The sequence below is a fragment of the Lytechinus variegatus genome, chromosome 3 (assembly GCF_018143015.1).
Source record: "Lytechinus variegatus isolate NC3 chromosome 3, Lvar_3.0, whole genome shotgun sequence".
NCBI classification, from domain to species: domain Eukaryota; kingdom Metazoa; phylum Echinodermata; class Echinoidea; order Temnopleuroida; family Toxopneustidae; genus Lytechinus; species Lytechinus variegatus.
In genome coordinates, this window is record NC_054742.1 from 53,321,359 (window position 1) to 53,345,052 (window position 23,694).

A 23,694-nucleotide genomic window follows, 5' to 3' on the forward strand; every position below is an offset into this window, starting at 1 on the left:
GAGCACTACTTACTTTTGAAAAGTTAGTGAAAAATGATTTGCGCAGAACTTTGAAATAGTTATGCGAATAAAAGTAGACCTTAATCATGAATAACACGTGGAATGTAGCTATGAAAATTTATTTGAAGATATCTTTTACCTTTTTTAACTTGTTTCCTTGCCCAAAACACTTTGAAGAGTGCTTTGCGCCCACCCCACTCCCCACACACTGAGGCCATTGTGACGATATTTGCTTTACACTGAGCTGTGATTTACATGAAACGGGTTAGGCTTGATTTTCATTTTGTTAATCATTGTCAAGCTTGGGAAAAGTGTGGAGAAACAAGTATTAACTGAAAAATGAAATGTAAACCAATTTTAACTGATTAAAACTTAGTGAAAAAGTGCTGAAGATGTCTGATATAAACTTTTGTTCAGATTCAGTTATGTCCTCAGATCCAGCGGGCATAAAAGGGGTAAATGTTGTGCTTACTACGTGTCGAATTTCAATTTGGGTGGCAAAATTGTTACAAAATGCTTGTATGTATCCATTTTATTTCAATTGACTAAAAGTGCAAAGACAATGTATGAGAAATGTTTCGCAGGGTAAGTTTGATTTCTCCTTTTCCCCTTGACACAGCGTGAAAACGAGCATTTCTGCGCAGATTTCTGCGAGCTTTACAAAAATAGACATTGCTCACTCAAGTGTAACTTTCTGTCAAAACTTTTACTTTCATTGGATAGATGAGACCCAAACCCAAGATTATATGTGAAAAAATTACCCACATATTGTATATATTTTAATTTCCAGGGCTTTTTCAAAGTGTAAACTTTTTTTTGATAAGCACTGTATATGTTTATATAGGGCCTTGTATAACTGTTCACGAATTGGACCTAAACCCCTCAAAAAAGTTTGGAAATGTAACAAAAAGTTTGGAAATAGATAATCCCTCCTCGATTTTAGTCAATATTAATAAGTGTTTGATACCAATGAATAGATCATTTAATTTCCTTTGAAATGGTACCCTACATGATATGATTATTGTTCACATGGAGTTGCAGTACCTTGAAATTTGGGGCAAGGTCAAAATTCAAAAGTTGCAAAATGACACAATATTGAAAGTCAGTTTTTTTTCTGTGTAGATTTCTTCTGTGAGCTTCTCAGTGATTTCTTTTGTTTTTATGCAGGTTAACATCAGCATTAACATGGAGATCTGTGAGATAACATGATTTGAGTAGTGGTTTGAAATACCCATGCATGTTTGTATTGGTTTGCTTGTGGGTGTGTTTAATTCCATGTTAATGTCGAAGTTAACGTGCATGAAAACAAAATCAAGAAACCGATGAGAAACTCACTCATCACTAAAGAAAAAAAGAACAGTGACTTTCAATATTGTGTCATTTGCAACTTTTGACCTTGCCCCACATTTCAAGCGGGATTTCAAGGCCTAAATCTATGTGAACCATAATCATATCATGTATTCAATAGTTCTTCTTTTGTTCTCCATAATATTGCCCAACACTAACTACATGTACAATCTAATAAAGTGGAACGTCTCTGCCAGTCTCGCCTGCATAACGCGATTTGAACAGTGCTGACTTTGAAAACAGCTATTGATTAATTAATCACAAAAGAAAACATTCACATGATAATAAAATACTACGTCCATTGACCCAAAATGGCATTTAACCATGATCACTGACCTACATATAAGACATGAGCAAAACAACCATTCATGCTAGATTACGCTCATGTCCATGTTTGATGAACTGGATCCATATTTTCTAGTTATGACAATTCAACAAATATTCCTAACACGGCCAAAGTTCATTGACCTTTATAAATTAACTTTTATCTTGGTCATGTGACCTGGAACGTGCACAGGATTTTCATCCATAGGGTTGCTCTCATGTCCGAGTCCATGTTTCATGAACTAGATCCATACAAACTTTTCAAGTTATGACTATTCCATAAATACCCCCAACATTACCAAATGTCGTTGACCCTACATGACCTTTGACCTTAATCATGTGGCCTAAAACTCAAGCAAGATGTTCAGTAATACTTGATCACCCTTATGTCTAAGTTTCATTAACTAGATCCATATACTTTCTAAGTTATGACATTTCAAAAACTTAACTTTGGTTAAGATTTCAATGTTGACACCGTCGCCGTTGGAACAGCGATGCCCCGGGACGATGACTAGGCTCGCTCTGTTATGCAGGCAAGACAAATACTGATGAAACTTTGTAAGCTTTTCCAAATGGCTGTTTAAAATCGATTCTCCGAATACAGAACTGTATACATGGCATATTAAACTTAAGTTCAAAGGTCAACTTTAATGAGAATACATGGTATATTCTTGTGATTTTCCAACTAAAATACTGAGTAACTCATAAGCTTTAAAGGAAACCAAACCCCCAAGGTTAAAATCAATCAAAATGAGAGCAATTAAAACAAGTTTAATCAAAATCGGTTATAAAAACAGTGCCAAAATTTGCCATGTCTTGCAACCCTTTTTATAGGTATCCGCAATTGGCAAACATGCGTCTAAATGATTGATTTTGTGGAAAATCTCCTTTTGCATCATACACATGTTTAGATATGCCCCTCCCCTATGCTTCACGTAATGGATTACATCCCCTGATCAACCTTGACATGCATGGTGTAAATAATTTTCCCAGGTCATACATTGAACTCAGGAAGAGGCAAAAAGTGATTTGAAAGATAAAAGGGAAAATGTGAAATTTGAGGATCCTCATAGACAGCAAAATTGATATTTCAAACTTCCATAACTCTTAAATTTTACAACCAATTTTGATAAAGCTACTTTTCTATTGATCCACTCATTTCATTCTTTCGTTTTTCAGGTTAGTTTTCTCCTTGCATACTCAAATTTTTGATATTGTCACAAGTAGGGTCAGATTTAAGGTCCTTTGAAGGTTAAGGGTACAAAACCAATTCTTTTTTTCCAAGTTTGGGTTTGTTAAATATGAAATCAATTAACTTCATAATGGGTTTAATCAGATTTTTCTCATAACTGGTGTCTAGTTGAGCACACCCTCATTGACTTCATGGCACATGTTTAGCACACTGACACTTGGTATCCAGATCAGTGGTCCGGACCGTCCAGCTAGTCTAGATCTGGACATTTGTAGTTGTTTCAAAAACCCTACAGGCATTCATCAAACACAGTATACAAACCAATATTCTACAACAAAAAAATTGTATACACACCAATATTCTGCAATAACAAATGCAATTCTTGTTCACCAATGCATGGACATTAAACACTCAAAATCAAACTGATCGCAATTGATATAGAATTAAAAACATCCTCAATTTTGAAGGCTAATAATTCCTGGTCCTAGTTCCTGTGGAACCTTATTTTCATACTGTACCACAGTGAGCTTTGCTCACCCAAGCATGAATAGGGATCTGTCATCTGTGTAAGTTTGTCATGCGTGTTTTAATTACGGTTTATTAAATCTGAATTTCATGCTCGAGTGAACAAGAATTGCATTTGTTATTTTAGAATTGAACTTTTTCCTACAAGACTTGGTGATGTGGTCACATTAATCAAATGTGATGGTACATTTTGTAGGAGAGATGAGATAGGGTAACACTTTATTGTGTCAATGGGATAAGGGCCCCTCTCCTGATGAACCTGTGCATCTCAGTTTCAGATTCGTTGGTATAAACTTTCAAAGTTATGATGGGAATTCAACAGATATCCCCAATTCGGCCAAAGTTCATTGACCCTAAATGACCTTTGACCTTAATCATGAGACCTGAAACTTGCACAAAATTTTCAGTGATGCTTGATTACTATTATGTCTAAGTTTCATGAATCAGATCCATAAACTTTCAAAGTTATGATGGGAATTCAACAGATATCCCCAATTCGCCCAAAGTTCATTGACCCTAAATGACCTTTGACCTTGGTCATGTGACGTGAAACTCAGGCAGGATGTTCAGTGATACTTGATTAACCTTATGTCCAAGTTTCATGAACTAGGTCCATATATTTTCTAAGTTATGATGACATTTCAAAAACTTAACCTCGGGTTAAGATTTCGATGTTGAATCCTCCAACATGGTCTAAGTTCATTGACCCTAAATGACCTTTGACCTTGGTCATATGACATGAAACTCTAATAGGATGTTCAGTAATACTTGATTAACCTTATGGCCAAGTTTTATTAACTAGGTCCATATACTTTCTAAGTTATGACGTCATTTCAAAAACTTAACCTCAGGTTAAGATTTGATGTTGACGCCGCCGCCGTCGCCGTCGGAAAAGCGGCGCCTATAGTCTCACTTTGCTTCGCAGGTGAGACAAAAACCACTGTCTAAATATAATTTTCACCAATGCAATGATTTTGACCATCACTGTATAAATTTATCATTAACCAAAACCAACATATAGAAATAATTTTTACAGATTCAAGGACTCTGTTCATCACTGTATGAAGTTAATGTCAGTCAAAACCCATATTGAAAAATAAATTTCACCAATTCAACACTGTAAAAAGCTCTTGTGAGCCAAAAGAAAAAAAAAAGAACTGCATTCATATAAATCTCATTTAAAATCAAAGCCATTGCTATTTAATATAAGACAAAACTCATTTTTAAAAAATGTTTAAAATCATCTTAACAAACTGATTATCACAGTAAACCGAGTTACCTTCTACTCAAATGCCTTTGAAATTCACTCTTCAATTATAAATCCAACTGAAAATCTTTCCATTCTACTGACTAGCAAATTGACTTAGTTTCGAATCTCAATTGTAAATTGAATTATTTTGAAAACATTCAAATTGAAATTTAGCTGATAATATTCAACCTTTGGAAATTCTTTGATGACAAATGGTTGAGAAATGCATTTGTGTTAGAACATTCAAATTACCAACAATCAAACCAGCAATCAAAAAGTTTTTATACCTTATTATGGACATCTCTTGATCACAGCGAGATATTAAATCACACTTGACATTTCACATTGTAAAAAAAATATATGTATTAAAAGGATCCTAATATTTCTGAGTGTGCTGCTATCTAAAAACAAAGTCCAAGTTAAAATAGACACTTAAATTATGTCTAAAAAATGTTCAGAGTGCAACTCTTCTTTAAAACCTAGTTGTTGCTTTTTTTCACATGACATATTTACATATATAGAAAATTGGATCATAATGCATGAACTATACACAACATATTGTCACAAAAACAAAATTATACTTAAAAAAACCTAAAAGAAATGTAAAACAGTCAAAATGTCCTGTACTAAATCAAAATTTCCCTATAACTGAAATCTTACAACCCATTATTTAGACTTTGTCATAAATAAGCACAAATATTACTTGGCAATTGAAATGCTGAGCAATTTATGTCTTACAAAATAAGACTACAAATTTGGAAAGCTCACATTGTAAACATATCCTCATTACACATAGACTATGTGCATCTGGATAGGAATGTTGGAGACTAGAAGAGGAACTACTCTCAACAACAAATGACAACCTAATGTATTCCACTAATCTTAAAAAAAACACTTAAAGAAAAACAAAATAAAGAATTGGTTAGAAATTAGAATAGCAAGTTTGTTTGGAAACGCCACCAAATGTAAACTACAAACTACATATTTACAAGGTAACACATATGATTTTGAACTGCTACATAGTAAAGCTAATAGTAAACAGTACACAAAGCAATATCAACATTCATGTAGGGGAAGGCGGGGTAAGTTGTGACAGTTTTTGCTTTTTGCATGTTAGAATTGATATGATTAATAATCTTGTTGAAATAAGTACCTTGCCTTGAAATTTCATTCTTCTGAAATATTTTCCACCTATATATAACTTTCTACCCCAACACTGAAAGTCATCGTGACCTTTGAAAAAAACGATGTCAAATGGCTCAACTTGCCCCATATATGGGGTAAGTTTGAGCCACCTTCTGGGGTAAGTTGAGCCACAAAAACTATGTACAAAATGTATGGGGGGAAAACCAGCATGTCAATTATTTGTTTAAAGTCTTTTCACTTGCTAATTCTCTATAAATACTAACATCCTGTAAAAGGAAAAGAGCAGTCATGTAAATTTGCTCCTTTCAGCCTGCATTCCAATCTATTTTTATGGTTTGTTTGTTTTTTAAGATACATTACCATAGGAATTACCATGGCTCAACTTGCCCCATGCTGTTTGGCTCAACTTACCCCAGTCCGCACTTAGTGCGATAATTTTGTATCCACACATTTATTATGCATCCATCATATAAAAGACTATGACAAGAATGAAGATCCATACCTGGACTAATAATATTGATATCATGTCTTTATTATATTTAAAGACGTGTGTGTTTATAAAGCACTTATCTATTTCACACTCTTTTTTACTTTTTTGGCTGATATTCATATTTTTCCCTCTAAAAAACTACTTTTTGTTTCAAAGTTGGAAACAATGTGGTGGGGTTAGGGGTTATGCTATGGGTCATCAATACATGACACCGCCACAATGTCTGACTCATTCATTATTGGCCTGGGGCTGGTGGCTCAACTTGCCCCTATGCTCAACTTACCCCGCCTTCCCCTACATATAATGCTGGTATAAGGAATTAGAACCTTCACAGATCTCATTTCAGAGACAATTTCGCACTCACAATACAAATACAAAACAGTAACCAAACACTAAAGAATGACCGTACACTCACTGTCACTTTATAATACAACCAATGCAAACATAAGTAGAATTGTATTTCTAGTATACTTGATTATCTTCCCCTATCTTTATCCAACTACATTCTCTTCTAACTATCTATGATACAAACCTTCTTTAAATTTAAGTCCCGCCATACCGAGCAACCATCTCTCTTTAACGTCGTCGTGAACGTGATCTCCTCCCACCCCTACCACCTCTCCCACCCCTTCCTCCCCTTCGAGGGCTCCTCTTCCTCCCTTCATCCTGAACCTCTACACTGACTTCTTCCTCCTCCTCAGGCTCCTCCACTTTCGTACCTCCACCTTCTCCCTCCCCTTCTTCTCCACTCTCTTCATCATCTCCACCAACTGCATCTGTAACCTCCAGCTCTCCTTCATCAAATCCTTCTACTATGTTTGCTTCATCCGTAACTTCCTCCATCATTTCTTCCTCTTCTCCTTCCTCGATGACCTCTGTCACTTCTTCATGGGTTGTTGCTTCAGCGCCGGTATCTTCTTCTTCATTCGCCTGGCTGGGTTCCTCCTCTGTGGGCTGTTCTTCGGTCTCCATATTGCTTTCTTCTTCTGTACCAGTTGGGTCTGTAAATAATACGTTTGTGTAAAATCTGTCATACACATATTTAAGACAATACCTTGGCAAACTGCTATAATTCTGAGACTTACACTAACTCTATGCATATTCACTATTTTGTTGGGGGTGTGGTGGGGGGGGGGTCATATGCAACAGTTGTCATATACATAGGTTGAAATTTTAGGCATTGCTAATTTATTAAAATTTGCAAAACCAAAGCATTACAAAAGCTCATCATATACTGCATGTGCTATGCAAGGATAAATCTGTAAGGCAAGTCCAAATACAAAGTCATTTTGTGTCATAATAAGTTTTAAAATTCATGTTTACAAGATAAGGTAGTGGACATTATATTTACTCTTGCAATTGCTCAGAAGGAAAATCTACACATTAAGCCAAACATAAAACACCAATACTAATCCCTATTCTTATCCTCAATTTTTTTTTTGAAACCAAATACCTTATCACAACCCTTACCCCAACATTTTTCTGTGTAGAGGAACTAAATCTGTGGAGGTTTTGACATTTGATCCCTCCAATGATCAGATGTATATAGAATCAGGTTTGGTACAGCTAATTATATGAATTAAAAGACATATTCTTTTGGTCACAGTATATATATATATATACCCAAGGAATTCAACCTGTGGCTTGTTGAATTGAAATCATATAACTTGTCCCTTGCTGTGTTTATACGGTCTATAGAACAAATATGGTCTATATATTTATCATTCTGACTGACCCATAGCTTTGTCTGCATCTTCAATGGTAGCAGCATCCATAACCTCAGCCATTTCTTCACTAGCCTCCTCCGTCTCAAACTCTTCATGGGGAGCCTGTATTTCATCCACAACCTGTACTTCTTCAGAGTCATCAGTGACCTCGCCTTCCTCCAAAGGCTCAACTGCCCTTTTGGCCTTGGCTTTTGCAGCAGCCCTTGCTTCAGCAGCAGCCTTCGCTTCTGCAGCAGCCTTCGCTTCTGCAGCAGCCTTAGCTTCCTCAGCGGCCTTGGCTTCTTCAGCGGCCTTCGCCTCTTCAGCAGCCTTCGCTTCCTCGGCAGCCTTTGTCTCTTCAGCAACCTTTGCTTCCTCAGCGGCCTTCGCTTCTTCAGCAGCCTTTGCCTCTTCAGCGGCCTTCGCTTCCTCAGCAGCTTTGGCTTCCTCAGCAGCTTTGGCCTCCTCAGCAGCTCTCTGCTCTTCCTCTAGTTTACGTTTTGCCAAGGCAGCAGCGACAGCTGCTCGTTTTTCCTGCATAAGGAGAAAAAAATCATCGGCTTGAGATATTGTGTTAATCATGAAAGCGTGTTTCCATGATGCAAGCTTTACATGTTTTAAGATTTTCTAATACAATACAGAGCTCAAAAAATGTTTATATGTAACCTATCAATGTTGCCTTTCACTATACACAATAAAAATATCCTATACCTTGACGGCATTGAAGTGAGGCTCTGTTCTACAGTGGGTCACCCAGGCGCTGGCCTCATTGGTGTAGAATCGACGACACAGCTTGCAGAAGAATCCAGTAACAGGAACCACATACTGTACACCTGGCAAAGGTCAGAAAAATGTAGGAGAGTGTTAGATCAAGATTTAATAGGATTCTAGTTTCATTGCACATGTGATGCTTGAAACCAGATACATAAGGCAGTACCATGTCAAATGTGTGAAGTGTCAACAGCTGCAAGGAAAAGCTTTGTGGCCTGAAGGATGTAAAGTCAAAGACCTCTATTGAACATCTGAAATTACAGATGACCTTATCTTTTAATTTTGAATGTGAAAATAAATCTCAAGATCAAGATGAGCTGGCAGCATGAGTCTAGAATAATATACAGTAATAATTTTCCTCTTTGGCACCGCACACTTACTTATCAGAAGTCTCTAGAAGCACTCTATGACAATGACCTGTAATTACCCTGGCTTTAGCAGAGCAGCTCTGCTTGTTGAGTAATAAACTCTTGCCAGATCCCCGTTTACCACAAATGGGTTACGTGCACCACAATATGGATAATTTTCTTACGGAAGGAAATTGCACATGACTCTAAGATGAGGCAAAAAAATTTGTGACCGCTAAGTGGACGCAGCATCTGCTGTTCTCAGCAAAAATTGAAGTTAAGTTGGTAAAAGCAGGTCATCTTCTGGTGTTGAAATCTAGGAAGGGCTTTAGCCAGATTTACATCTGTGCATAAAGCGACCACTAATCAGTGTACAGGTAGCATTGTAAATATTGACACCATATATGTCAGGTTATAAATGAGTATCATATAAGCATGATGGACATAGCTCCACACTCTTGCATAGCTGAGCAGAATTGGCCTGATAAAATCTCCAGTAGTCTTGTTTTTAGTGTGATGAGTATAGCTCCACTCCTGAGTAGCTGAAAGTTGCATAGCAGAATCAGCATGATAATATTTCTTGTTCTAAATGAGTATTGTTGCCACGCTCCTGCATATCTAAAGTTGCATACGTTGCTGAGCAGACTTGCATGATACCTCCGGTTCTAAAGGAGTGTTGTTTGAGCAGGACAGATATAGCTCCATACAACTTAGTAGTTAAAGTCGCATATGTTGCTGAACAGAATCAGACTGATAATTTCCGGGGTTATAAATTAGTGTTGTTTGAGCACAGCGGGTATTGCTTCATTATCCTGCAGAGCTAAAGTTGGCACGAGTTGTTGACCAGAATCAGACTTATATCTCCAGTAGTGCTGTTTGAGCGTAACGTTTATAGCTCCACACTCCTGCATAGCTAAAAGGGCATACATAGCGGAAAAAGCCTGATAAACTCATATTTAGATGATGCAATCTTGGCGTAATATCAGAGCATACCTTCACAATCATTGTCGTAAAATCAGATAAGCTAGGAGACTAGAAATTAAAGCAGGGATGCAACATCGACTGCTCAATCACAATTCTCATTTGCTCATCTTTTCACACAAAGTGAAGTATCACAGAAATTCACGCTGCTTTTTACATTTTGTTTCAATGTGGAAGATGCCTTATCCTGCTTGCAACATAGCCAAGGAACAACACTCTTGGTAATTCACAAAATTACCAACTACTTCATCGTCTTAACTATGTTAGGCGCTATTTTAATTCCTGTAGCTTGTTTTCAGAAACCACAAGATTTAAAACTGATAGCAGCTATGCAGATTTCCGTCAATAACTGGCAAATTTCCATGTCTCTCTTTACGTTTTTTTTTTCTAACAGTGCAAGTAATGAAGGAACAGTTCCACCATTGACAACTGACAATATTAGAACCAAGAAATTATGACTTATTATACCTCATCTATATGCACTTCATAAAATTGTAAAATTTAGAAGAAAAATAGAGGCCTGACGATGAATATGCTATGTCACTTGTTGATCACAATTGACAGTTTAGAAGATTTAGGAAATCCCATGTCAATTTTTTTTTAAGTGGAATGAAGTTTCCTACTTCTTGCTTGTGCCTAAAAACACAAAACTGGTCATGCTTTTAATCCTCCACTTCTAAGGATAAGAATGGCGCATTGATAATTTGATAACCATATACTGGTACACCATTAGCCACACATTATTTTGCCCAAAGCAAAACTCTATGTAGACTTCCAGGTGTTTCAACGGCTCATACATGAAGCAATTCTGGAGTATGGCTTTATTAAAAACTTGTGAATCTTTTGAGATGAAAATTATTCATCTCATAGAGAGCTTCGAAACAAAAAATATTTGAACATTTTCCTTTCAAGTGGAATGCAGGGAACAAACTATCCACCAAAAATTGGTAGTTTTTCCGGTTCAATTCAATAATTTTTGGAATTCTGATTTTCAGAGATCTTGTAACTTCCATCGCGCTCTCAGCAAAATGCAAGCCAATGCAGATATATGAATATGTGCCAGCACAGAGCACACATAGCATTGAAGCCAGATTTGCAAGGCAAGCTATAAGCTATCATTAATTGAGATAATTCTTTACCATTAATGGTGTAAGGCCTGATGGTATGCCTCCGAGAGACAAGAAACTATCAATTCTAGCTCTTGGAGGGAGCAATCTGCATTGCATGGTGTGTAAGAGAAATGCACACTTTGCACCTCACCCTTACAAAACCTTGGCTAATTATCTTGCTTTTTATATAGCTCCAGAATAATGGGCACAGATGGCATTAACTTGAGGGGTGTTGGGATAAACGATCACCTACAGCCTGGAGGCTCACGGTGGTAACCTACCCACGGAGACGTTCGGATTGAAAACGGATAAATCTTCCTCTAGGTCTTCCTGAACGGACTTGGGTGTTGGTCTAGAAGTGGCCGCAGAATCGGCCCCTGCCTGGCCAGGCCCCTTCTGAGCCTGGTCAGACTTATCGGTCAATGACTGACCATTCTCATCTGCAGATTTGGCAGTTGTAGAATCCTCTTCTCCTTTGCTTACACCAGCATATTCCTGGAAAGTTTTATTCAAATAGATAATCGCATCAAATGGTTCATTGTTCTCTATCCAAAGCTTAATTTCTTTAAATAATTTGTTAATATCAATGACTACCTACCTATATTTACAATAACAGAAAATATTCTAAAATAAATAAAAATTATGATTTCTTTAATTTTACCCACTAGTTTACGTTTATATATTACCCCATCCCCCAAAAAAAAAAGCTACATTCATGGTATCATATCACTCATTTTAATTTGATAACAAGTGGAACTCCTCTGGCAGTCTCGCTTACATTACGCAATTAGATATAACGGCAGTGCTGACTTTGAAACAGCTATATAATAATAAAAAAAACATTCATATCATAATAAAATACTATGTCCCAAAATGACCTTTGACCATGACCAAGTGATCTAAGATGTGTGCAAAACAATCATTTACACTTGATTACCCTTATGTCTATATTTCATGAAATAGATAAACTTCTTATGATGTCAATTCAACAAATACCCCAACATGACCTAGGTTCAATGACCCTAAATGACCTTTGACCTTGGTCATGTGTCCTGAAACTCGCACAGGATGTTCAATGATACTTGATAGTTGATAACTCTTATGTCTAAGGGTATGTTTATGCTTCCATTGCGAGGACAGAATCGGCGATTTCAAATGTCGATTCAAAACGCTGATCGTAAACGTGGTTCTGGGAGTGCTGTTTATGCTTAACTTTTCAGAGCAAATCATGATCTCCAGCTGGCTTCGCATCGTAAAGCGAGGTCAAATTGGGCGCGCCTTTTTTCGAAAGTTTTTTTTTCCCATTGTTGTTATTATGTAGATATAACATGGAGCAATACGACTGTATTTGCCCGCAGATTTTCATCTCACCGGAAGCAGGTACCAAATGACGTCATTTAAACACGTTTACGATCGCGGTTGTGTTTATGCTTCCCCAGAAAGCCTGATTCTGGTCAAAGGACGTTTACAAACGCACCTTTTTGTGAGTTTACGATCGGCGTTTTGAAACAGCGTTTATATGAAAGTAAGCATGGACGCAACTGTGTTTTGCACTAATCACGTTTGGAAACGCTGATTCTGGCCTGAAAAATGGAAGCATAAACACGGCCTAAGTTTTATGAACAAGATCCATAAACTTTCAAAGTTTAAAATCGTAATTCAACAAATACCCCCAACATGGCCAAAGTTCATTGACCCTACATGACCTTTGACCTTTGTCATGTGACCTGAAACCACAGCAGGGTGTTCAGTAATACTTGATTATCCTTGTGCCCAAAATTCATGAAATAGGTCCGTATAATTCTTAAGTTATGAAGACATTTAAAAAACCTTAACCTTAGGTTAAGATTTAATGTTGACGATGCCATCGCCATCGGAAAGCAGCGACTATAGTCTCGCTCTACTATGCAGGCGAGACAAAAATCATTCAATAAAAAATAATAATAATACATAAGAGTAATGAAATTAAAAGCAGCAGCTTGTTTAACTGATTGATCAAATAACAGATACAATGTCAAATTACAGATCTACTTATACAGCCTTGATTAATATTCCCTCTTTTTGGATTGATATCTGAGGCCATGAGAAACACACACATGAAATCCCAAACTTATCATTCATACATTTTTGCTTAGATAGACTAGATCGCTAAAATAAAAAAAACTTTCAGATAAATCAACATATGTTGCATTGAACTGATGAATGTAACTTCATATCATTAAAATCTTCCTCAAACCCTAGACTTAACTGTTGATATTCTGCATTCATATACAGAGGTGCTCAAAAGTCAGTATCAGAAAATGAATGCATGTAACTCATCTTAACTGGGCTATTTCAGACCAACATATACTGAGGGGGGTCAATTTGACCCCCCCCAATCTCGGCCATAAAATTTTGCGCGGCAGCGCACAGCAAAATTTGGTTTAATAAGGGTTAAATTGTTCAAGTTCTGCAATGATTTAGATAATTGTGATGTCGGGTGAAAAAATATAACATTCACTAAAGTTTGTTGCTCTGTTGTGTTGTCTACATTCAACACTCAGCATGAAGGAGTGCAGTTTGTAGTGGGGTTCACAAACATTTGAGCACAACTGTATACTGACCTTTTCAGTGATTTTAAAATTATCTGTGATTATGTTATGACATATTAAGGAGAACAGACAAGACTAAGACTATGGTCACATTTGCTCTACGGCGGCCAACGGCGAGTCGAAAACAGCCATTTTATTCATTTTACTAAAACCACCAATATGTAGCTGGTACAAACAAAATGTTAAAACGGCTGACTTCGACTCGCCGTACGGCCGCCGTAGAGTAAATGTGACCAAGGTATTAGCTTGTGATCTCAATAACGTACCATTTGCATTTCTGGCTGCTACAGCTATATTTGTTATATTCAAAAAATAAAATAAAATCAAGATTAGTATCATATATTTTTTTCATTCATTTCACTTACTTCAAAAGAGGGGTCCACTCCTTTCTCTTCAGCATTCTGTGAAGAAAAAAGGAGAAGAGAACAAAGATCTATCAAAATCATTCAGTTTAGGTACACTTTAACAATACCATTAAAAACAGTTTATACGATACATTTCGTTAGTTTTCACCCCAACTGTCGTATCAGTCAATTTTGTTTTTTTTTAAATCGATTTTGAGATGTTTGCTAAGTACAAGTCCTATTCTATACATAATTTGTATGCAGCAATATTAGTTTTTGAGATATGTGGGGATTTTCACGGTGATGCCATACAAATTCTTGATAAAAAGCACAAATCCCATTGGAAATGTGTACTGTAGCAAAGCAAACAGCTGCATTTAATTTGCAAATGCAGGGCCAGCCAAACCGTTGTATCTGCACTGCATTTGAATTTGTGAAAGGGTGATAAGACATTCTACTTGATCGCACACATTGAAGTCGCAGTCAGGGCATTGTATCCACTATGGCATTTTTATACAGAACAAATCTAAACCACTCAAACCAAAATTATAAGCATGTAGCTCTTTTGCAATATTTTATCTGATTCTGGTTTTGTGTGATAATGAAGATATCATTGTCAAGAAATTGTCTTGGCCTTTCCAACCAAGTAATTTTCTTGCCATGAATATGTTGTAAGGATGGGAACAAAGTGTGGAATTTATAGAAAACTTTGAAGTGGATTTTATCTGAAATGGGTGTGCACTGTTGTGAGCGTGATACAACGGTTTGCATGAATGCCAACAATTTATTCTAGAATAAACCAGTTCAATCTCTTCACATATTAGATTAGTGCACTTTTTTTTTCTTTTTTTCATGGGAGGGGAAGAGGGGTATAAAATCATGCTCTGATCAGTGACCACTTTAATGCTCTGGCACAATGTCAGGAGTTCTCATGACTAAATTAAAAAATATGATATGGACATAAATAATCTAAATTGAGAAATTCAGGTGATGAAAAATTGCATGTTTTATCACAACTCTTAATTTGAAGGGAAACATACAGAAACTGTATGTGATGACCGTGCATTTCATTATTTGGCACCCCCAACACACACACACTAAAATCATCTCTAAAACTCTATTGCATAATAATATAAACATATTGCATTTCAAACATAATAACTACTGGGAGTGACTCTGTTGCAAAAAAGTTCAAAGTTGTACACAAATCAATAAGACATTGGTAATCTCATTCAACTTTGATTGTAACTGTGAATGATCAATCCCACCCCCATCTCCTTATGGTAAATGAAATACATTATTCATGATAACCTTACCTTCAAGTGTACTGTAAGTTTGAAATGACGCTTATAGAGTCCCATTCCTGGGAAAGCTTGTTCACATACTTTGCAATAAGGGCCCTTTTCCTTTTTTATCTCCTGAAAAAAAATGAAAGAAACCTCACAGTTATGAAGGTTATCATAAAAAGAAAATCCCTCATCAATATATGTAAATACTGATCACTTGTCCTGTACTTTGATTTCTCAATAAAGAGAATTTGCTTACCTTATTCATCAAGCAAAAGATCCTGACAAAAAACATTATTAGTGGCAGCAGCAAAATTCCTGACAATTCAAATTAGCATTTTGTACTTTTCTTTGTTCGGGTTCATCTATGACTCTGAAGTCTTCATAGAAAGGCGGTTATGATTTAATGTTTGTTTTTTTTGCTGCAGGCAATCTCCTAGCAGTCGATCTTGATGTGACTTGCACATTCAAGAATGCAAGGAACCCTCTGCTGCAACAAAAAGATATTGTAGGCATCAGTGATATCAGACAGAGAAAGTAAGGCCAATTTCTACACAAATTTTCCACCATTTCATCTAATGACCCTTTTTAAATTCACAATTTGTCTTGTAAGACATGCTAAATAGCTTAAATACCGGCTGTGTTTATCCCTAGACTATCGGTAGGGTCAAGGAAGGTTTAGTTCCATACATAACACTTGGCTATCATGGGCCTCGTTGATACTTAATGTTATAGGTCTTAGCCTGGGTCTTACCAGAACCTTAAATATGCTTGACATACCCTATGTTTATCAGTCTTAGCATGTGCCTCCAGGGACCCTCTGACAGATTCCTGACACAGCTGACAGAACTTGACATGGATGGTCTTAGTGGTGGGCTCTGCCGGAGTCTCTCTGTCACTGAGATAACATTTAAAAGAAAACAAAATCAATATGACGGGTATGACTCATTTATTATTCTGTATATTATCTCCCCTTTGAATATTTGGTGGGTATTCCCTTTTTAAATCGTAGTCACCTCTGAATACACCTCAAAGCTTTTGAACATGATCATAACATTCGGAACAACCACAAGAATTGACCTGAATATTTTCAAATGCACTCAGAATCCAGTCACAATTTAAAGAATGCCCCATAAGTTTTAATCCGACTTCATCAGGCTCATTTTGCCTCTAGTATGACTTGTGTGTGACAAGTCGCCACGTCGATTTACCATATTTGAACTCCAGTTGGGTTTACTCATAATTCCATGCAAATTTTTTCCTATTTTTTTTCATTCTTGTTGATTCTGCTTGATTCTTGCTCATTCCGAATGACTGTATCACACCTTTTTGTTTGATATTTAGTTTTACCATATTTGCATGAATATTGAAAAATAACAATAAGAATCAACCTTTAAGAGTTAATTTCTCAGTATGTATTTCATTACCAAGTGGAATGCCTCTGGCCGTCTCACCTGCATCACGCGATTCAACATGGCAGTAGTGCTGACTTTGAAAACTACTACAACTCGCACAAGATATTCAGTGATACTTGGTTACTCTTATTTCCACGTTTTATGAACTAGACCAATACACTTACAGAGATAGGATGGTAATTCAACAAATACCCCCAATTCGGCCAAAGTTCATTGACCCTAAATGACCTTTGACCTTGATCATGTGAGCTGAAACTTGCACAGGATTTTCAGTGATACTTGATTACTATTATATCCAAGTTTCATGAATCAGATCCAAAAACTTTTAAAGTTATGATGGTAAATCAACAGATACCCCCAAATTGGCCAAAGTTCATTGACCCTAAAAGACCTTTGACCTTGGTCATGTGACGTGAAACTCATGCAGGATGTTCAGTGATACTTGATTAACCTTATGTCCAAGTTTAATGAACTAGGTCCATATTTTTTTAAGTTATGATGACATTTCAAAAACTTAACCTCAGGTTAAGATTTTGATGTTGATTCCCCCAACATGGTCTAAGTTCATTGACCCTAAATGACCTTTGACCTTGGTCATGTGACATGAAACTCTAATAGGATGTTCAGTAATACTTGATTAACTTTATGGCCAAGTTTCATGAACTAGGTCCATATACTTGAAATGACATCTAAGTTATGATGTCATTTCAAAAACTTAACCTTAGGTTAAGATTTGATGTTGATGCCGCCGCCGTCGGAAAAGCGGCGCCTATAGTCTCTCTCTGCTATGCAGGTGAGACAAAAATCTCTAAATGTAAATCAACGAGAATGTCAACAATATAGAAATGTATTCACATCCTCGAGAATTCCTCTCCTAAATAATGAACCATAACAAAGATGGCCCATTTGAAGTGTCTTGTCTCACTCACCCATCTTTTTCCCTAGGTTTAAACTCCAACTTCTTTTCCACCATCTGGAACTCAGAGATGTTCTCTATGTGCATGTTACTGAACATGTGGTTCTTGTAACACTGAAAATCAATAGAATCATTCATGATATTAGCAATAATTATAATGATGATGATATCAATGCAATTGTTGCTGCTGCTAATGTCAAATTAGATAGATATAGAAGTTATAGTGATGATGCAGACTATATGGTGAAGATAAAGACCCAAATGATATGATGGTGTAGATACAAAGCACATCTTTTGCTTTTCTACCAGCTAGAGTTCCAAAATAATTGTTATAATTGTTATAGAAGTTATCCATTAAGCGATAATCACATCTGTCCCCTGAATTGAATTGTAATGTATTTTATGAAATATATCTTATCAAATTTCCTGTTCTCTTCTAATTATATCACATATAAGAAGTTCAATAAGATGTAGTACTTTACAGGAGAAAGCCCTTAACATGAAAATCAATTTAAGAAGCAGGAATGTAAAAATAAATCAAAACTGATGATGAAATTAAAAATCTATGAATGTTTGGGAGTCTCTAATATGGCTTCTATGACAATTGTATAATTCATTGTCAAGGGTTCTTCACAATTACCAATATGTATGAATAACACTCAATATATATTTTTCATTCACATAACATTTAGAAGTTCTAAATAACATGTCAAATCAAAGCTTTGCTCATACTAACTCAAGATATACCATAGGAAAAGTACACAACATGGGTGAAATACAAAAACATCTTACATGCATATCCCTGCATTGCCATTGGCAGATGTGACAGAAGAGCTGGTCGGGATTCAAAGACCTTTCCCTGAATCCTCCCTTGTCACCGAAGATAAAACCATGTTTGCTTGCTCTGCCTCCAAGGGTAATGAAAGCCTTGCTGCCTCTCTTGATAGAGCTAATACCACCTCCCCTTCCACTGGCAAAACTACCCCTGGCACTTGATCCACCTCTTCCTCCTCTGGAGCTTGTGGTTCCGACCCTTGGCTGACGACCTCTGGTACTGCTTCTATCCGCTTCCTTCCTATCCGGGCCTTTATCACCAGGAAGCTATGACGGGATGAATAAAAAAAGATAAGCTTATAAATATATCACTAATAAGACTCTCAGCTGCCAACCTGAACAGAACAATACAGTATTTTCATAGCTGAAAATCAGTATTTTCAAAGAAATACCATAAGACAACACATAAAATTTCAACTTTAGAAATCAGTATTTTGCATGAAACCATCAGTATTCTCATTTTTCAGTTCTAAAAAAAGAAATCTGTACTACTTGGCAGCTCTGAAGATTATCTTATAATGATCATTAAGTTTCACAGCAAAGCACCGAAAAATAATATTGACTTCTTTTTTAAACCTTCAGTCAGATTTGGCTAAAACACACGCCAGAAATCTGATATCATATTTCAACTTGACATACCAGCGCAGAATAGCTAGCCAGCGCCAGCAGACTCCTTGTTCCACAGGAAAGCACAGCGCTATTCCCTCCCGTGCATGTAGCCCGCATTATGCATTATCAAGCCGTCTGAGCCCTCCTTTAGTTTGTGATATTATAGACTGCGCAAATAAAAGAGCTGCATTGTTCGCACCGGAGGAGGCTGCGTAGACTTGTGTTCTGTGTGGACAAATTACAGACATTTTAAAGCAGAGTAAAAAATGTGTGACTGATAAGGAAATTTGCTGCACAACCACTCATTGAAAGTAACATTATCAAATCCTTTTGGAAGAAATCTGGTCACAGAGGTGATCAAGAGGAACACCCCTAGCAGTCTCACCTGCATTATTATATTTTATGTAGCAGTAGTGCTGACTTTGTACTGTTCGGTTTATACTGGATACCAAGTCTCTTGTGGTAGCACTAATTATTCTCTAAGACCTTATTCTTGAAAAATTTTGTGTAGAATGCTCAAACGTATTTAAAATTCTGATTACAATTGTATTTCTTCTTATAATACCTCATATTCAACATACTACAATACTACAGTGACATCTTCCTTTCTACTTTGTAAGTATACAAACTGAAAATCATGTCTATTTGCCAATATCAATTTGATGAGATATCCCGTTTTTTCACATAATAATAATAGGAATGCACTTCCTGTTCATAATCAAGCTTTGAAGAAAAAAAAATCATTTCTGATGCATGTCAACAATGATCATATCAATGATAAAGATCAGGTTCCCACTTCAAAGAAGAGTTGTTATTACAGCAAAGAGCAAATGCTCAATTTCTATAATAAATTTAGTTTCAACCAATGAGATTGAAGGATTTGAGGAGCTTTTAACTGCTATTGCAAATTTGATATTATTACAGGTTTTATGAAATGGGACCAAGATTTCAATTTTTAATTAAAGCTAAATGAACGTAGTTGCAGTAAAATACTAATTTCGTGAGAAAGTCTGTAAAACCAAGGGTTAAGTATGACTATATCATCATGGATCTAGATCTGGTAGTTACATAAACTGAACTTTCTGAAATCATAAAATCTTTGCCGAAATACGATCACACTGAAGATCGCCAACACAGATAGGCACACGTGGGACAGTGTATTATTATTGCTGGAATAAAGACCCGATGGAAGTGACTGAATCCGCGCTTATTTTGCTCATTTCTCCGCAATTACACAATTTCTTCCAGAATCCTTTGGCACATATTTTTTATTCATACAAACAGACACTTTGATGGTCATTATATTAGATTCTGTAAAAAGTCATTTTGAGATCGTTACCAGAACTGGAATTTATCTTTAATGCCAAATGGGAATCAAAATGATTAAGAGTCTGACTTAGCAGCCACAAAGAGGACACTAATTGTGCTTTAATTCATGCATACAAACAGCTTTATGAAACAAAACAAGGAAATTATTAAAAGAACAATATCAAGTTCTCAAATTCAAACAAAAACAAACATCAAAGATTTTATATGAAAGATGAAAAAAAAAGAAGTCATAAGTTGTAAGAAAATTGATATTTTGTCATGACAGATAATTTTCTATTATTTATAATGGACTTTTTAAAATTCAATCAGCAAATTTGTCACCTCTGGAACTTAATTTTTCATATATCAATCTTGTACTTTTATTTGTTTGCATCATTTTTGCCTATCTTATAGTCTGCCTCATTTTTGCCTTTCTTATAAACCTATATTTGACCAGATGCCGGCAACTGCAGTAATGACTGTAAACTATGTACAATAACAAATCTGTTGTAAGAAGCAGTTTTGCATCAAGAAATATAGATTGATGATCACTTATCTCTATTGTTTCTTTTTAATTCTTCCCTTATTCATGTAATATATCTTACATCCTTTCCAATGGCCATCCGTTTCTGTGGGGGTTGATCTGAAGAGACCACAGGAGGGACATTCTCTGATCCTTCAGCTTTTGGGGTCCTGATACCACCACTCTCCGCACGGCTACCTGTAAGATTGGAAGATTCACAAAATATTATTAGTAGGGATGTAGTCCAGGCCGGCTTCAAGGCCACACTATGTCGGCCTTTGCCTCAGACTGAGTCATGTGTACAAAATCAATGGGAGGTTTTCTCTGGTGACCTTGTGTGACTAAGAAGCACCGGCCAGGACTACATCTCTGATTACCGGTAAGATCTTAGAGAACCATTCAACTTGCATTCAATCAAAGAAAATAATGTAAAAAAAAAAAAGGTCTCACGGGGGAACCCCCCCCCCCCCTCCCCATTCCATTTGGTCTGTAGTCTTCTCAGTATACATTAGTGGTATTGGGAGATGGAGGGGGAGCTGTGATTAGGTTGTCCGAGAGCCATTTGAAATGAATAACATTATTACTCTACTGATCAAGGTAGTATTTCAAAAATACATCTTTAATAACTCAAACTAAGTTAGATGGGAAATCAATCACTACAGCCACCTCAAGGGAGCAACCATGGGACGTCAACTATCCGATATCATCAACTTCTTCTAAAGCACTTTTAGCAAGCATTTAAGCTTCATAAGACATTTGTCACAGCAAGCAAAATTTCTGATGCAGTACGACAAAGAGCAAGATTTTTCACAAAACTAGAAAGTCAGAAGGCAGAAGCAGCTACAGAGATTCATCAAATTCAAAAATGGAACCATAATCTTAAAACTGATCTTAAACATTTTGTGACCTGGAAGCTGTGTCACTTCATTTATGATATTAGTTACTGCATTTGAAATAAGATCTCTCACTTCTCTTATTTACAGGTGAGGAAAAAAAAACTGACTTTCCACATTAAGTGTCATCGTGAAAGCGGCACTTTTGATGTGAGCAAATATTTGGTAGAAGCTTACAATCATTAATGAGATTAGATTTGCTACTGATATCTCTTAACCAATAAAAGTGTTGTGCACTATTACACCTTGTTTGGAAGCTATTAAATCAGAACAAACTTCATTTTGATAAGAAAAGATGAATACTAACCTGATGAATCCTTTTTAGGACAATCCCGTTTCAGGTGACCTTTCTCACCACACTGATAACATGCCTTATCACCACCATCATCACGTCCTACAGCTGGAAAACAATCAGGTGAAACATTTAGGTATTACAGTTTTCTTACAAAGACAAACGTTTTGACTAACATTACTACACCAGCCTCATCTCTTGGCAAGAAGACACCACATTGCCACCACGAACCACTCCATGTACAACTAGAGATGCTCGGCGGGTCGCGCAGCCAAGCATCATCCATCATTGCGATATATAGAGGTCACACAGAAATTTAACAAAAAATACAATAATTATGGTGACAATGACCCTAGCATGCAGGTCCCCCAAGCCCATCTACCATCCAAGTGTGGTTGAAAAGTGACTTATGGTTGCGGAGAAAGAGAATCTTGCATGTTAACTTCAACGTTGACCTGAAAATTACCTTTGACCTTACCATGTGACCTCTGACTGCAGCACAACATGCAGGTCCCCCAAGTCCATCTACTATCCAAGTTTGGTTGAAAAGTGACTTACAGTTGCAGTTAGGTGTCATAAGAGAGTCCTGCATGTAAACTTTAACGTTGACCTGAAAATGACCTTTTTCCTTACCATGTGACCTCCGACTGCAGTATAAAATTCAGGTACCCCAAATCCATCTACCATCCAAGTTTGGTTGAAAAGTGACTTACGGTTGCAGAGTTAGGTGTCATAAGAGAGTCCTGCATGTAAACTCTAACGTTGACCTGAAAATGACCTTTGACCTTACCATGTGACCTCTAGGCCTGGGACTTTCGGGTTTTTTTCTCTTCGGGTACCCGTGGTAATTTTCGGGCGGGTACCCGAAAATCATATCGCTCGAAATATGACTGGTGGAAAACCCCCATAGGTGACGTCATCAAGCCAATGCGATACAAGCCAATTTATGAATGAAAATATAGTAAGCATGCGCATTGCAAGCCTCCCGTGCCCCACGCAGTATTCCGTCAAAACAAGTCTGCAATACTATGTCACCTCGTACCAAATCGACCTAGAATTCCACTTTTTTATATTTTATATGAATTATAAAAGGTATTCTCAGAGGATCTGTTTTCACACCAATATCGCACAGGTAAGCAAATTTTTATTACTTCTTGCCTTTCTTGCATTTCAAAATCTTACGAAGTAGCGTCGATATTACATCGTGTTCGTGAGTTTGTAGAATCTATCGCTACGTGAAAGTCAATTGATCGAAGCGTCAAATGCGCCAGCCAATCACGATCGTGTTACCATTTTCGGTTTATGATGAATTTAAAATGGTATCAAGAACGTGATTGGCTGTTGCCTCGTATGCTCCGAAACCCGGAAATCAATTGACTTTGCTCACGTAGCGATAGATTATACAAACTCACAAACACGATGCAATATCGACGCTACTTCGTAAGATTTTGACGGAAAAGCAAGAAGTAATAAAATTTGCTTACCTGCATGGTATC

General features: G+C 36.7%; 1 protein-coding gene across 3 annotated transcripts in view; it reads right to left on the reverse strand.

Annotated features, from left to right (window-relative positions):
• Positions 1-5,555: 5,555 nt before the first annotated feature.
• The window catches only part of LOC121411355, a 40,709-nt gene continuing 22,570 nt past the window's right edge, over positions 5,556-23,694 (reverse strand). For all 3 annotated transcript variants that reach the window (XM_041604033.1, XM_041604031.1, XM_041604032.1), the window contains exons 6-17: positions 22,214-22,306; positions 21,096-21,211; positions 18,532-18,840; positions 17,753-17,853; positions 16,189-16,306; positions 15,439-15,540; positions 14,144-14,179; positions 11,469-11,682; positions 8,691-8,812; positions 8,009-8,513; positions 6,571-7,274; positions 5,556-5,707 (exon numbers count right to left, since the gene is read on the reverse strand). In XM_041604033.1, the coding sequence (XP_041459967.1) occupies positions 6,850-7,274; positions 8,009-8,513; positions 8,691-8,812; positions 11,469-11,682; positions 14,144-14,179; positions 15,439-15,540; positions 16,189-16,306; positions 17,753-17,853; positions 18,532-18,840; positions 21,096-21,211; positions 22,214-22,306 (2,141 nt within the window). In that variant the 3' untranslated portion in view covers positions 5,556-5,707; positions 6,571-6,849. The remainder of the gene's footprint in view (positions 5,708-6,570; positions 7,275-8,008; positions 8,514-8,690; positions 8,813-11,468; positions 11,683-14,143; positions 14,180-15,438; positions 15,541-16,188; positions 16,307-17,752; positions 17,854-18,531; positions 18,841-21,095; positions 21,212-22,213; positions 22,307-23,694) is intronic.